This window comes from Pelophylax lessonae, assembly GCF_965119305.1.
Source record: "Pelophylax lessonae genome assembly, chromosome: 11".
Lineage (NCBI taxonomy): Eukaryota > Metazoa > Chordata > Amphibia > Anura > Ranidae > Pelophylax > Pelophylax lessonae.
Genome location: NC_138778.1, coordinates 222,710,280 through 222,727,513, shown reverse-complemented (window position 1 = coordinate 222,727,513; position 17,234 = coordinate 222,710,280). Strand labels below are relative to the sequence as shown.

Genomic DNA, 17,234 nt, shown 5'->3' with positions numbered 1-17,234 from the left:
TCCACTTCCCCGGAAGACATGGCATCAAGCAATACCTCCCTAGTAAACGGGCCAAATATGGGGTAAAATTTCACAAGGCATGTGACAGGGCCACGGGTAACACATATGATTTCAAAATTTGTGAGGGAAAGGACAGCCAGCTAACTCCCCCTGGATGCCCTACCTATATGGGGACAAGTGGCAAAATCGTCTGGCAGCTGATAGAAGCATGGTTTGGGAAGGGTTACCACCTATATGTAGACAATTTCTACATGAGTCTCCCACTTTTCTGCCATCTCTACCTAAAGAAGACTGTGGCCTGTGGGACAGCACGGTCCAACCGCAAGGGCTTCCCACAGAGATTGGTCACCAAGAAATTGAATCGGGGGGAATAAACCAGTATGACACCTTGGTGGAACTTCAGACAAGGCGAGGACCCGTCCAGAAGCCAAAATGTATACATGAATATAACCTATTCATGGGGGGTGGATATGAACGACCAGCTGATACAGCCATACTTGGCCACCAGGGTATCACGTTTGTGGTATAAGAAAGTCACCATTTATTTGATTCAACTAGCCCTGTTCAATTCATATGTTATTTTTTCCAAGTGCACCCAAAGATCCCTAACCTATCTAAAATTTCAAGAGGACGTTATCACAGCCCTTCTTTATCCCCATGGCCATGCCCTTGAACAAATTTGCTCCAATACATTAGCCAGACTTCATGAAAGGCACTTCCCCAATATCCTCCATCCTACCCACACAGGCCCCAACCCTCCCAAAAAAATGTTGTGTATGTTCAAGTAGAGGAATTTGCCGTGACACCCGATACTACTGTCCCCAATGTCCCTCCCATTGGAGAGTGCTATCGGATTTATCACACTTCACTACACTAATAGTGAAGTAAAGACATTTTTTTAGTTTCCACTATCTGCTAATTCTGTGTGTGACCCGGACTGTTTATTGACCATGAATGTAAGATATTTTTTGCAGTTTCCACTATTTCTGTGTATGACCCGGACTGTTTATCGACTATGCCTCTTCCAACCATGTTTCTGCCTTACACGTGAATTGACCTCGGCCTGGTAAATGATCGTGCTTTTTGCCTGCCTCCTGAACTGATCGTACACCCTGCCACTGTATTAGTGGGATTCAAGACAGCACAGGGGTCTCACTTATGTGAAGGGCTTCAAAGAGATTTGGGTGGGAGAAGCCTCTACCCCTGTCTTCTGGTCTTACCTGACCAAGGCCCTAAGCCTTATAGTGCTGCCTGATGCCACCTGAACTGGCCATGCCTCTGCCTGCCACCTGAACTGGTCTTGACTCTGCCTGCCACCTGAACTGGCCATATCTATGCCTGCCACCTGAACTGGCCATGCCTCTACCTGCCACCTGAACTGGTCTTGACTCTGCCTGCCACCTGAACTGGCCATATCTATGCCTGCTACCTGAACTACTGTCAGGACCAATACTTTGGCATATCTCTGCCTGCTGGCTGGACAATTCCTGGACATTTCCATTGGCTGTCTGGACCAATGCTTTTCCTGTGCTGGGACAGTATTCCTGCCTGCTAAAACCACAGGTAATCTTTTAATTTTGTTCAGCAGAAAGTACATGCTATGTGTTAGAAGGCTGAAGGTGCCACTTGGATGTTGGGCCTCTGTATGTGGCCAGTCTGTGGAAAAGTCTCACACATATGGTATCGCCATACTCAGGAGAAGTAGTATGATGTATTTTAGGGTGTCATTCTTGGTATGGGTCTTTGATAACGCCCACTGGGAGGGGCGAAATGCGTCAAAACAGATTCCGGCCCTTCAGCGACGTCATATCCGGTTTCCAGTGGAACACATGCGGAGGTGCTCACGCCGTGCTGCTATCCACGTATACGAGATTGAACACCTCCAGAGTGTCCTTCATCCATACATTTGGCTATGAAATGCAAATTTATATTTGCTACATTGTAAGTGCAATTTTCTTGTATATTTATCATTAAAGACGAATGTATTACACTATTTGGATCCCTCTTTGTTCCCTATATATGAGTGATGATCATTCAGAAACTACAGGAAGTGGTATCCCCTCACTTGCCAGAAAAAGTCTGTTAGACCCATATGCAGTATTTCTAAGGGGTCCACGCCTTCTGGTAAGTTTAAAATACATCGGGGTGTGGAGCATAGTTTGCTGCATGAAAGTCACTGATGGGCACGGGACTCCAGGTTTACAAGTACTTAAAAATTGAGTTTTTATTGGACACTTGATTGATTTTTTTAATTTAAATTTTTTTGGACATTTGAATTTAACTATTTTGGTATTATCATTTATATTGTTTGCATTGATAATTTTTCGGCACTGATGTTTTTGGGGTGCACCTATTTTTACATTTTTGTTACTAGAGATACAATTTATTTTAAAATGTCACATGTTCATGGTTGAAGCACTATATAAGTATGCTCACCATTGGTGGAGTTAGGTGGATATATAAATATATATATATTTTTTTGGTATACTGCTTACACTGTTATTGCACTGTGGTATATGTTTTGCTCGATGTACATGCTATGTGTCAGAAATATTTTAAAAAAATGACAACGTTGTGTTAAAAAATACGTTTTCATTTTTTTCTCACATTTTCCAAAAAATTGTGGAAAACAAATAACCGGTTCAAAAAACTCATTTTGCCTCATAGAATATACATTTGGGTGTTTTCTTTCCAAAATGGGGTAATTTTGTGGGTAATTCAATTGTGCTGGTGCTCCAGAGCCTTCAAAAATGTGATAAGAAAGGGGGTGAAAGTGCCCGGTATTGAGGTGGTTAAAAAAAAAAAAAAAAAAATAATATTTTTTACTTTCCACTATAAAACATTTTCTTCATCAATTTAGGCACATTTTCTTCATCAATATGTATTGTGCTACATAATTTTGGCTAAAAAAATCCCAATAAGTGAATATTGATTGGCTTGCGCAAAAGTTATCGTGTCTACAAACGACGGGCTATTTTATGGACTTTTTATTTATTATTTTTTTTTTTTTACTAGTAATGGCGCAGTTTAGCAACTTATAGCGGGACCACGATATTGCAGTGGACAAATCGGACACCTAACAGACACTTTTGTTTTTTTGGGGACCAGTGACACCGATACAGTGATCAGTGCTAAAAAATATGCACTCTCACTGTACTAATGACACTGGCAGGGAAGGGGTTAACATTAGGGGCGATCAAAGGGTTAAATGTGCCCCTTGGGGTAATTGCTAACCGTGTGGGGAGGTACTTTGACTGGGGGAAGACAGAGATCCGTGTTGCTGCTTAGCAGCAACACAAGCTCCCTATCTTCCCCTCTCACAGAACGGCGATCTGCCTTGTTTACATAGACAGACCGCCGTTCTGGCTCTCACGGGAACGATCGCGGGTAGCCGGCGGATATTGTATCTGCTGGACCCACTGATTGGCTCCCTCTCTCCCCAATCAGCACGCGATTGGGTCTCCAGCCGTGCATGTGCACCACCTAGAGGCTATTGCATGAAATGACGTACAGGTACATGATTTCGTGCAATAGAGCCGACCTGCTGCAGTAAATGTACGTTACGCGGTTGGCAAGTGGTTAATGCAGCAGAACAGGTTGAGTTGGTCTCTAGATGAAAGCAATAGGACTAATATAAAGACAGTTAGGCCCCTTTCACACGGACATCATCTGTTCAGTCATGTTTTTTTCCTCAAAAAAAAAAAAAAAAAACACATTAAATTTACACATCCGGGTTCAGTTTACAGCTGTTTTTGCATTCGTTCTTTCTTAGTTGTTTCAGAGACCAATCAGAAGTGACAAAAATATAAACAAAAAATGAAATCTGGACTTAGACAAGCCTATGTTGTGACATAATCTACTTACAATTCATGTTACAGGAGTTTTTGCTGTCCACTCCAGTATTGGGTACTGAAAAAGATTTTAATCTATAGGGACTTTGATTTTGTTACCAACATTTTATGCTGTTTACTTGTGTTTTATGTGAAATATAATAAATATTTATTTTAATAAAACTATATATATAAAAATAATAAAACTTGAAATCAAGTATCTTGTATTGTGCAAATAAAGTCCACCAGTGTTTGGCGGCAGAGGGGGTATTTACCCCCCCCCCCCCATGTTCCTGCTTTTTCTCTTAGATTTTTGGATATGGGATGTTGGAAGTACCCACTATGTTGTTATTAATGAGGAGCTTCAGTCTGGGCCAAAAAAAAAAAAAAAAACCTAAAAAGCCAGCAGCTACAGAAGCTGTGGCTGCTGACTTTTGTGTGTCCCAGAAGGCAACAGGGTGGAAGGAAGAGGGGCTGGAAATACTTGGAGATCGCCTTGACCACTTCCAGGTAAGAGCGTTGTGGCGATTTCTGAGTATTTACAGCTCCTCCTCCTCCCCCCGCTGCCTTCTGGGACACACACAGGTTCCAGAAGGCAGCGGGGGGGGGGGCTGGAAATACTTGGAGATCGCCGCGACCACTGCCGGGTAAGAGGATTGCTGCGATCTCCGAGTATTTCCAGCCCCTCCTCCTCCTCCCCCCGCTGCCTTCTGGGACACACACACAGGTAACAAAAGGCAGCAGGGGGGGGGGGGGGGGTCTGGAAATACTTGGAGATCGCCACGACCACTTCCGGGTAAGATCATTGCGGCAATCTCCGAGTATTTCCAGCCCCTCCTCCCCCCCCCCCCCCCCCCGCTGCCTTCTGGGACACACACAGGTTGGGTGCCAGATATCCGCTCCCTCCCAAAAAGTGCTAAATGTGGCAGTGGAGGGTGCGGAACAGAGCTTCCCCTTTTGGGTGGAGCTCCGCTTTAAATTTAAATCGAGTATCTGTAAAGTGCCAATAAAGTCCATCAGTGTTTAGGGGGCAAAGGGGGTGTTTACTGCTTTGTCCCCTCTTTCTCTGTTTAGATTTTTGGATGTACCTACTCTGATGTTTTTAATAAAAAAATGTTTCTTGCATAAAAACAAGACCTAAACAGAAAGAATGTAAAACAGACGGCATCTGCTTACATTGATTCCAATGGATCTGGAAGTTGGATGTTTAAGGCTGGTTCATACTGTGTGCGGCGTGACTCACAGCATGGGGTCCCGTGCGTCCCTATTCACCGTTTCAGGTCCGAATTGAGTCCGATTTTTTGGCATGTAGTCAGACCTGAAACAGAGCCAAAGACGCACAGGACTCTTCTGCAGTGCGCTCCGTAGTTGTGCCGGAGATGTGTGAACCGGCTCCATTGAGAGCTGGTCACAGTCGCATGTCATGCCAAATGGATACGGGGGAAACCTGCATCCAATTTGCAATAGTGTGAACCCAGCCTCAAACAAATGGACCTGAACGGGGATGGATGTAAATGGATGATCGTTCGATAACATCCGCCCACCTATAGACCTACATTGTGGTTCAGTCTGGATCCCTCCAAAAAACTGACCGATGGATCTAGACTGAAAGCCGGTGTGAAAAGGGTCCAATTCTTTTCTCTTAAAAAGTTCAGTTCTAATGTTTTAACAGTTTTGTAAGCTTCCTGGCATGTGTTGCAGTTATCATACTATATTATAGATTTGTTTCTCTAACTAACATTACAGTAACTCTACAATATTCTTTTTATTTCACACTTGAAATAAAACTTGCTAATGCTCTGGATCAGTGGTTTCCAAACTGTGGGCCGAGGGGACAAATGCAGCCCTTTGCTTGCTTGTATTCAGCCCTTGGGCCACTAGGTCATCCACTGATACCAACAATAGGGCTTAAATAACCCTCACTTACACCAACGATGGGGTTCAATCCCTCCCAATGACGGGACACAATTCCTCCCAACCAACAAGGGCCCAATGACACCAATGATGGGGCACAATTTCTCCCAAGCAACAATAAGGGCCCAATGACGGGGCACAATTTCTCCCAAGTAACAATAAGGGCCCAATAACACCAATGATGGGGCACAATTTCTCCAATGACACTAACAATGGGGCCCAATGACAAGACACAATTCCTCCCAATGATGGGGCCAAATTCCCCCCAGTGACGCCAACGATGGGGTACAATCCCTCCCAATGATGGGGACACAATTCCTCCCAACCAACAAGGGCCCAATGACACCAATGATGGGGCACCATTTCTCCCAAGCAACAATAAGGGCCCAATAACACCAATGATGGGGCACAATTTCTCCCAATGACGATTCTAGGACAATATCCCCCCTGGACAACTTCCCCCCTGAACAACATCCTCCCTCTAACCCTATGTCCAGGGGGATGTTTTCCAGGGGATATTGTCCTGATACCCCCCAATGACACCAACAATGGGGCACAATGAAAAGACACAATTCCTCCCAATGATGGGGCCAAATTCCCCCCCAATGACAGGGCACAATTTCTCCCAATGACAAGACACAATTCCTCCCAATGATGGGGCCAAATTCCTCCCAATGACACCAATGATGGGACACAATTTCTCCCAAAGACACTAACAAGGGGGCCCAATGACAAGAAACAGTTTCTCCCAATGATGGGGCCCAATTCCTTTCAAATAACACTAACAAAGAGGCCCAATTTCTCCCCACTACCATCAGGACCTTCTCTACTCCCAACTACCAGTCTGAAGGACGGTAAACTGGCCCTTTGTTTAGAAAATGTGGAGACCCCTGCTCTGGATAAAATTAAAACAAGCTATTTTACTACAACAAAATTACACCAAATTACTATCAACTGGGGATTATCATCGGTGGCACCAAGAATAGGGTTTATTTTATCCCCACAAATCTCTCCAGTGTTACAGTACAACCCATACACAGTGAAGAAACACCCACATTTATTGCACCCACTTTTTGGCCAAATTCATACAGTTTCTGTACACTCTGCGTGACTCAAATGGCACCTGAAAAGCAGACTGGAGCAGTGGTTTAAATATGACCAATGGTTAGGTTTTCCACATGGGATGGGTGGAGGCCTCCCTACATAAAGGAGTCATGGGTCCAAAAATTCCTCGATATCTGAGAATCCTTCATTTAAACCTGGCCTACAGATACCCAACAATTGATAGTACAATGATTTCAATGTACCCAATGGCTTTAAACCAGACTATTAATTAACCAATGACCCTCCACTTAAAATTAAATTTTATAACAGCGAAGATGTCCCCTCTTTCCATCATCTGTTAGTTGTTAGACCGACCGTCATCCGTCTTTTTCTTTCTTAGGCCTCATTCACATTGGACGTCTTTACAGCGGCTGTTTTTGGCTTCAGATTTTTTTTTTTTTCTGCAGCCAGTAAACTCCCCAGCACGTTATCCTATGTATCCAACACATATGCTGTTATCAGCAGTTTTTTTTGGCATGAAGAAAAAAACTCCAGACCTAATGGGTTTTAAAGAGGAGGAGTATTTCAGTTGTAAAAACACACCAACAAAAGCCTAAAAAAAAAAAAAAAAAAAAAAAATACAGCTATTCTGCATTTGTCAGCATGTTTGAGCCATAAGCTTTTGTGGGTGTATAGGTTTGCTTAAACACACAACTGCAAACCTCGTTCTACAGCTAACGGTACTTGCGTTTTTTTTTTTTTTAAACGTACAGTGTGCATGAGACCTATATATCCAACCTTTGACCCAGCACTAAACATCTGATTCTTTAACTATAATCTGGATGTGGTCAGTTTTGGATTGTTCTACTGGCCAAATGTTGTGGCCATTTTCATTGTTAACTACTTAAGGACCTTCCCACGGAGGCTCATAAACTGACCATGGTGTCAGGGCTCAGCAGCCATGATACACTGTGGTCAGTGGACGGAGGGGAATTCAGCCACATATTTCAGGTGATGGAAGGGAATGAGATATTACATCTATAGATAAAGTGATGCACTAATATACTAAAAAAGGCCAATTATAATCCTTATATGGAAAGCTTAAATAATAAAAACAAACACAGTCCTTGTGTAAAAGACTTTTATGTAAAAGACAATCTTTCAAGTGGAAAAAAAATAAAATAAAAAATGTATAGATGTCTTTTTAACTGAAAGATCTCACTGTGTGCCTGCAGCTATGAAAAAAATGTTTTCTTCAATTCAAATATTCACAAGCGCAGTTTTTTTCACTTCTATGCAATATTACAGTCAAGAAATAGTTTGGCCCAATTTCTAGAAAATAATTTATTTTTAAAGGCTATAATCGCACTCTAATGTTTAGAGCTCTTATTGTGGCCATGACTTCCATTGCTAATGCATGAGCGTTTCTAGTATGGCATGGGCAAGTGTCATTACTTTTGTAATAATGAAATAAATAACAAAAAAACAAAGTTTCCAGTTACATTGTCATTGAAGACATTACATGCTGTAAAAGGAAACAAACCAAGACTTGGTTACCCATAGTCATTAATAGACAGTGCAATGAGAAAAAGCCATCCCAAAATTTATTTTCAAGAAGGACAAAACCAAAAAATAAAATAAAAAAAATAAAATAAAAAAAACACCCAAAAAAAAGGGGAATCAATAATACATTCAGTAGATGTCGAAAAACACTAAGTATTCCTAAAAGGCATACATTCACATTGCAGAATCTTGGCACTGGAATGCCTTTGCAACATTAAACTTTACAATGTAAACAGGAACTATCATGTTCAAAGTGTTACTAGTCCATTGAGAAAGGCACAAAATGGCAATGATTTTAAGCGACAAGCTAGGTGCAATAGATATTTTTTTTTGGTACTCTGCGCAGGTATTTTTTGGCCTTTCAGAAAGCAAAGAAAAAAAAAAAAAAAGTCCGATATCCTTGTCACAGGTCTCCAAACAAACAAAAGAAATAAAGTTTCCCCACAGTAGTTGAAGAGGAAGATTTGAGTAACCCAACTAACATGAAACTAGTTTCAGTGCTTGGAGTGTTTCCAGTACCAGTTAGTTTTACAGCAGAATTTAAACAAGGAGGGAGGAAATAAAATAAAAATGAGGTAGATAACTTAAAAAGTTAAACAACTCTTTTACAGCAACCGTAAAACAACAACAACTACCGGTCACCTGTAAAAGTAGACTAAACATAATACTGCTCACTGTAAGGAGAACATTTAAAGCTGATTGGAGGAGCAATTGCCACAAAAATGCTCTTTTTAAATGTTGTGATAAAAATATGTTCCAAGTCCTACGACTCTTCCCAGACAGGTACCACAATAAAGAGAAAAAAACACATACGTTGAGAACGTGCGGTCACCGAGGGGTGGGGATGGCCGCAGTCACCAAACAGCATCGTCTGCAAAACGCAAACTCCTATATTTCAATTCAAATTCAATGTTTCTGAAATCTACTGCTAAATAAAAAAAAGAAGAAGAAGGATGGCAGATTCCAAATATGTACCCGCATTTTTTTTTTTTTTTTAAATTTTAAACTTAAAGTTTTGTTGAAAATCCAGACATAGGCAGGAGGAGGAGGAGGGGGAGGAGGAGGACTGTTCTCACATTTTTTTTTTTAGAGTTCGTAATGCAAAAACTGCTCGTAAAATGGTAAACATTTTTGACCTTTGGAAAGAACACCATCCCACACGTCAGCCTTGCGGCATCTGAGGTGCATTTTGTCCGTTCTGGTGCCAGGAGGAGGCAATTCTGGGTCGTACTCATGGCCGCTCTGAAAATAAACCCACCAAAAAAGTCCCAAAAAAGGTGCAGGGAATTCCAGGCACCTACTTCAAGTGTCCGCTTACGCGTGTCGTCTGCCATCATGTAGACAATTTCACAGCTATATTTTCCTCCATAAAGTGTGCAAATTGGTGTTTTGGCACACTTTCCGCACTTCTTTCTTCTCTCTCGGCTATAGTCTGACTTGCACTAGCCTGGCTGACATCCAGGTTAGAGACAGTAGCGGTGGTGAGGATAGAAGGACCTCCATTACTGACAGGCAATGTAGGAATGCCACCACTCTGGATTACTGAGATCTCATTAGTCTTCAAGGCCAAGCTGCTACTAAGAGCGGTAGCGTACTGGTTCCAAACAGTAGCATCAATGCTGACCGCGGGTGGAATAAGATACTTTGGAAAGATCTCAGGCACTTTCTTACTGTCATTTGGCAAGGCAGGTATTTGGTTATCCACAGAGAGTCTCCGTCCACGACGTGCAGCGTTATTCCACATGTGAGTTCCCACATGAACCTACGCAAGGAAAAGAAAAAAAAAAAAGTTAATATTTTATTCTCAAATTTAAAAGGCTGTAACTAATTGCCATTCTAGCCGCCGTACTTTTATTGCGGCAAGTCGGCTCTGTCCCACAAAAGGCCGTACCTGTACGTCGCTTCATGAGACAGCTTATTGCGGCAAGTCGGCTCTGTCCCACAAAAGGCCGTACCTGTACGTCGCTTCATGAGACAGCTTATTGCGGCAAGTCGGCTCTGTCCCACAAAAGGCCGTACCTGTACGTCGCTTCATGAGACAGCTTATTGCGGCAAGTCGGCTCTGTCCCACAAAAGGCCGTACCTGTACGTCGCTTCATGAGACAGCTTATTGCGGCAAGTCGGCTCTGTCCCACGAAAGGCCGTACCTGTATGTCGCTTCATGAGACAGCTTATTGCGGCAAGTCGGCTCTGTCCCACGAAAGGCCGTACCTGTACGTCGCTTCATGAGACAGCTTATTGCGGCAAGTCGGCTCTGTCCCACGAAAGGCCGTACCTGTACGTCGCTTCATGAGACAGCTTATTGCGGCAAGTCAGCTCTGTCCCACGAAAGGCCGTACCTGTATGTCGCTTCATGAGACAGCTTATTGCGGCAAGTCGGCTCTGTCCCACGAAAGGCCGTACCTGTACGTCACTTCATGAGACAGCTTACTGCGGCAAGTCGGCTCTGTCCCACGAAAGGCCGTACCTGTACGTCGCTTCATTAGACAGCTAGTAGAGGCGCACATGCACCAATTGGCCACAGGGGGGAGCCAATCAGCGGGTCCAGCAGACGTGATGTCCGCCGGGCACCCGTGATCGCTCCCCGTGGAGACAGACAGAATAGCGGTCTGCCGATGTAAACAAGGCAGACCGCTGTTCTGTCAGTAATGAACACAGGAGATCCCGTGTTCCTCCCATTTAGGAATACCAGTCTGTGTGCCTCCAGCAAGTCCATCCCCCACACAGTTAGAAAAGCACCCCCTAGGGACGCATTTAACCCTTTGATCACCCACAGTGTTAACCCTCTTCCCTGCCAGTGTCATTAGTACAGTAACAGTGCATATTTTTAGCACTGATTACTCTAGTAATGTCACTGGCCCCCCCCCAAAAGTGTCAGTTAGCTGCTGATCTGTCTGCCGCAATGTCGAAAGCCTGCTAAAGACCTTGCGGTCCTTGGTGGAACTAAGGGAACCCCCCCCTTATGGATAGAAGAAGGGTTAGAGCCATCTGTCCCCCATTAGGAAGTGAAGGGAAATCTCCCTGTCGCCAAACCAGAAGTGATCAGTTTGTCCGCCCATCCATTGGCTCCTGGGATAGGAGTGTCATCCAGTAGTCAATGGGCATCGGCTATTTGTAGCATTGAGCAACAGGTTGCCATAACAGGGGTGGGAACTTCCTCGGACGACGCCATTGCTATGGCAACCTACAACACAATGAGTGCGCCGCGCTTTGTACTATATGCGCATGATCGGGAGGTGCATGCTGGGTAGCCAGCAGCACCGTACCCCAGAAAGAGGAAGGAGTGGCCTTTAGATGCCCACACTAAAGATGGGAGCGCGCTGACTTTGGACAACAAAGCAGAGTCAATTTAAAAAAGACTTATAAATACCTACATTTTTATACACAAAACATTATGAATTGCATTAGGTGTGACCCTCACGGGGGGGGGGGGGGCTATAAAAAAAAAAAAAACACACACATCTCTGCTTTATATTCACTATATTTACTTGAAAAGGGATTTCAATGTCTAGTCAAACCACATCGATCGATCGATCGATCCTTTAGCCATGTACTATCTGTAAACCCACCCCACAGTATACAATAAGAGGCAAGTTTAGAATCTGATCTTTAAGCGTCCACAGCAAAGATGCAAGGGGGAAAAGAACAATACTAGGCAGAGGTCACAATTTTAGGGCAAAGCAACAGGTCCTCTTTAAGGCTGGGTTCACACTTTTGCAAATTGGATGCGTGTTTCTCTGCATCCAAGTCGCATGACAGGAGAGTGTGCCCAGCTCTCAATGGAGCCGGTTCACACAGTCCTGTGTGTCTTTGGCTCCATTTCAGGCAAAAATGTAGGCCCGATTCATCCCCTGAACACGGAGAACAGGGACGCACCGGACCCCTGCTGTGAGCCGCATGCAAATCAAGTGAACCCAGCCTAAAGGAAAAGTTCACCTTGGGAACAAGTTACATCTTTCACCTGATTTTAGGGTGGAACATGTAACATGTTCTCAATACTGCAGCCGCCATCTGCTGTCCCCCCCCCCCCCCCTTCCCCAACCCCTGTGGCAACAGTAGAGGGAGAAATTCCCTGTAGTTGCTGCCATGGTTTGAAAAACAGCGTGGAAGTACGGAGCTCCACCCACACAGCTCTGAATGAACTACAAGCCCCAATATCCTTAACAGCAGTCGGCTTGTAGTTTTCAATGAACTACAAGGGCGCTGTGGTAGTTCATTAAGTCTCCCTGTCAGTGGGAATCGGCTCACCCGTACGGGATGTACAAGCAAACCGATACAAATCAACAGAAGACCTGCATGGCATCAGCGATCTGCTGATCGCTGGTGCCAAGCTTTCTAGGCGCCTACTACACACACAAAAAAAAAAGTGTAATATATATATATATATATATATATAAAAATTTGTGCGTTTTCACTTTTGCAGAAACCCACTACAGTCAATTTTAACATGGTTTTCCTATCTGTGCATTTTCTGGAAGGGGCCAGCGACTTTTTTTTTCCGCCCTTTCTAGTTTTTGATTCCATAGACTTCAATGGATCAAAATTGTGTAGTGCAAAATGCACTCAGAACATGCAACCTGCAGGTGTGAACCAGGCCTAAAGCATAGGTGCACTTCTTTTTTACCTAAAAGAAATGTGCATTTATTTGTGACCCATAGGAAACCATGTTAAAATTGACTGTAGTGGGTTTTTTCAAAAGTGAAAAACGCACAAATATAAAATTTATATATATATATACACACACATACACATATACATACACACACGTGAACCAGACCAAAATAAATAAAATATTATTAAAACCCACTGCTATTCCATGGTTTCGTTAGCCAAATTTTTAGACCAGATATAGCAAATGTCAAAATATTATCCCTTTGCCCTAAACTGAAAGCAGTGGGGTTGATTTATTAAAAGTGAAGAGTGCAAATTCTGGTTCAGCTGTACATGGTAGACAATCCGCTTCATTTTTTTTTTTTATTATTGGGGGGGTCAAGGCTTAATTGAACAAGCTGATTGGCCATCATGCACAGCTGCACCAGATTTTGCACTCTCCAGTTTAGTAAATTAACCCTACCATGAATGTTAAAAAAAAAAAAAAAAAAAAAGCAGAGATGTAAAGAATGTGCACCTGTGTGTTCCGAACGATAAGAGCCGGTTCACACTGGGGCGACTCAAAGTCTCCCCGACTTTGATCCGCCTCGTGCAGCACGACTTCATCGCGGCTTGCAAACGACTTCTCTAATAGAAGTCAATGCAAGCCACTCTGATGTTGCCCTGAAGTAGTGCATGAACCTTTTTCTAAGTCGGAGCAACTTGAGTCGCTCTGATTAGAACAGTTCCATTGCACAGAATGGAGCAAGACAAGTCGTGGCAGTGTGAACCGGGACTTAGGCCTTAATCTAAAATTAAAGTTCTGATCATGTTAACTGACACTGTGGTATTCAGTCTGGGCATCGACGCTTCAATTACCTCTTTAAATGTGTTTTTACACAAAGACTGCAATAAAATTGACAGCAATGCCAATCACCACAATTTGAAGATTGTAAGGCCATGTTCACACAGGGGCGATCCGACTTCGGGGGGGCGTCCTCCGAGGTCGCGGTGCGAGCCGCGACCTCGGAGTGGCAGTCACGGACTTCATAACATTGAAGTCTATGGCGGTCGCCTCCGGGTCGCCCCAAAGAAGCTCCGGACCCTTTTTCTAAGTCGGAGCGACTTGTGTCGCTCCTATTAGAACGGGTCCGCAGCTTCCCTATGGGAGGCGACCTGTGAGGCGACCAGGTCGCCTTAGTGTGAACGGGGACTAAGGTTTTGACTAGATACATATAAAAGTCAGTGTATCTTAAAATAAAATTGACAATGTAACAGAAGTTGGTTAAAGCAGCTTACTTTGAGGTTTCCTTTTGTTGTGAAAGCTCGTCCACATATCGTGCACGCAAAAGGTTTTTCCCCAGTATGAGTTCTTTCGTGGATCTGTAAAGCGCTAGCCGAAGAAAAGTTCTTGCAACATGTGGTGCAGATATGTTGCTTTGCTGTGCGGCGAGGAGGGACAATAAGTGGTGTAAGGCCGGGGGAAAGATTTGGTGGATTGATGAATTGTGTGGGGCCCAAAAGACGATCTCCTGGCATTTCCACTTTGATTAGTGTGGGTGGAGGACCAATGTACACATTTGGACTCCTGTCTAGGAAAAAACAAAAATAGAAAAAAAAAAAAATCCATTTTAGAATTGTATTTCTGTACATAGAAAGTTTCAGGCATATTCAGTGGGCTACAAAGAAAAAAAAAAAAAACCCCATGCCATGTTAAATTTAGATTGAACAGAACTGTGCCAAAGCCTCAGAACGGTTGTTATTGTTCTACATAAAGTTTTTTTTGTTTTTTTTTCCCCCAGCCTACTGCGAGTCTTCTTTTGGGACTAGCATTAAGAAGTTCTTCTTCAGTAATGTATCACTTTCTAACAACATCAATACCAAACAAGGTAAGCAATATTCAGGAAAATATAGACAAACCCATCACTTTTACTTACTTAAGTCTCCTCCATTGGTAAGAAGGCCTGGTTCTTCTTTAATTTTGCGCAATAGATTGCCATTTGTCAGATCTAGAGCCCCGTCACCATCGGGGTCAACTAAGCCATTTTCACACAACTCCGCTTTGTTCGGCGCACCCATTACATTGTGACCGTTGTAAGAAGGTGGAGACTTGGATGGAAGACTGTCATCTTGGCTGTTGGTTGGTGAAAGAGTCCTTAGTTCAGACTGCGTTGGACTCTTGCCATTTTGGTATTCTGGATCCCCAACTGAAAAGGAGTCATTAGTCAAGCCGTCACTTTCCATTGACCCATTCTCACTGGATTTAATACTGTTTTGTCTTTGCAAGCAGAGTCCAGGAGGTATAGACATCGGGTTGTCCTGGGATGAAACCTCAGAGAGCGGCATGCTTGGGGATTCCACCTGACCATCACTCTGCGGGGTTGGGGGCTTAGAACCTGAAGGGACATCTGCAAGTTCAGGGTCTTCCTCCATGTCAATGTCATCAACATTTTCATCTGTTAAGCTGTTCAAATCTCCGTTCTTCTCATCAATCACTAAAGGATCAAGGTCTCCATCTTCACATGCCTCTTCTGGTAAAGGTGTATTTGGAATCTGTCCACCCATATGCATCCTGATATGTTGCTGCAAGACCACTGCATTGGTAAATTTCTTTTGACAGATTGGGCAGGAATGCATCTTTTGAGGCGTGTTTGCACGATGGACACCATAATGCGTTTTAAGGTTGCTTTTGGTGGAGAACGCTCGTCCGCATATTTTGCACTTGAAAGGCCGTTCCCCGGTGTGGGTGCGGTAGTGCATTTTCAGCGAGCTAGGGCAACTTAGTACTCGATGACAAATCAAGCACTCGTTGGGATCCGAACCAGGCTTATCAATGTTTTCCACCAGTTGCTGCAGCTTGCTCGTTTCGGAACCTTGCTCACTGGATCCACTAGGAGGAGGAGAGTGTAGACTTTGATCAGTGCCAGACTCGTGGCCAACAGCTCCAGATGACACGGACTCGCCTTCACTGCCCGGCGACAGCTTGGACTGCATGTTGAGCGGGAAGGCTGGTGATCCTGACTCGCCTATACTGGCAACATTTGGTATCGTTAGTCCTGGATTGGGAAGACTTGTCAACATAGGCTTTGTATCCACAATTACATTCGACTCATCCAATGGAACGGACATGCCATATGGAATTCCACTTGTAGTAGGAACATTATCCAGATGTTCTGGTACAGGATAGGGGTTCATTCGTATATGTGGATATTTATCTCTGTGTCTCTGGAAATGAACCTTCAAGTTGCCTTTCGTTGTAAATCTGTTTCCACAGATGTTGCACTTGTAAGGCCTTTCTCCGGTATGTGAACGTAAATGTATCTGCAAAGCGCTATCATTGCCAAAAACTTTGCCACAGAATTTACACTTATGCCTAAAGAATTGGTCCTCGCTAGTTGGTTTAATTTCAGGGATAGGAACCCCGGGGAATTTGCTTTTCAGTTTCTTATTAGGGTCGATGATATTAAGCGGGTTCTGGAAGATCACAGTCCCAGGAGCGTGAGGTAGGACAGGGTTTGGAAACCTGGCCACAGAAGCGGGAATAACCTTATTGACCTCAGATTTTAACATCGGGTTGGAAAAGGCAAGCGGCATGGCGCCAGAAGTTGGAATGGGCAGGGTGACGTGAGGTAGCTTTGACTGCTTAAGTGTCTCGAGTGTAAGGTTTTGCGTTCCGGCTTTCTGTCCAATCAGAGCAACAGCCGCGGAGAGCTGCTGGGATAGATGAGCACCCAGTGCCTTCAGTGGATCAGTGGCAGCAGCTAGAGACGGGTGCAGGGAATTAGGAGCCATCATAGCAATCTGAATACGGATCTGCTCAGTAAGCTGAATCTGTTGTAGCTGCTGCTGTTGTAAGCACACTAGTTGTTCAAGGATCATTGGGATGGCGTTAGCATTGTTTGCTGGAGCACCATTTCCATCCGATGCAAGTTGATTAACAGCCGCTTTAGTACTATTGATAGTTTGTAGAGTCACATTAGTGTTAGAGAGATTGGTTTTAGGAAAGTAGCCAAATCCATTAGCCTTAGGAGCCACTTGAGGGACTGTTTTATTAGCAGAATCTGATCCCCCCTCCATCCTTTCAGCAGTAACAGCAGAGCCCTTTGCTAGAATGTCCTTTACTAGAACGTCCTTTGCCACTTGATTATCAGATACCTCCTGTTCTGTGCGCTTGGGGTTAGGCCCTGGGTAGACCTCTGAGGGTTCTTCTCCTTCACACTCGTTTATAATCAGGACAGGTGAATTTTTAGTGCAATTTTTCTTATGCTCAATGAACTCAGATTGTTCAAAAAA

The 17,234-nt window shown here is 43.8% G+C and overlaps 1 protein-coding gene across 2 annotated transcripts in view; it reads right to left on the bottom strand.

The window, feature by feature from the left end:
• Nucleotides 1-9,652: 9,652 nt before the first annotated feature.
• The window catches only part of SALL4 (spalt like transcription factor 4), a 13,536-nt gene continuing 5,954 nt past the window's right edge, over nt 9,653-17,234 (bottom strand). The window contains exons 2-4 of one of the 2 annotated variants that reach the window (XM_082272630.1): nt 14,875-17,234; nt 14,241-14,526; nt 9,653-10,113 (exon numbers count right to left, since the gene is read on the bottom strand). The exon at nt 14,875-17,234 is cut by the window's right edge and continues 95 nt beyond it. In XM_082272630.1, coding sequence (XP_082128756.1) covers nt 9,685-10,113; nt 14,241-14,526; nt 14,875-17,234 — 3,075 coding nt within the window. In that variant the 3' untranslated portion in view covers nt 9,653-9,684. Of the gene's footprint in view, nt 10,114-14,240; nt 14,534-14,874 lie in introns of both variants that reach the window. The other variant, XM_082272629.1, reaches the window with a different exon arrangement.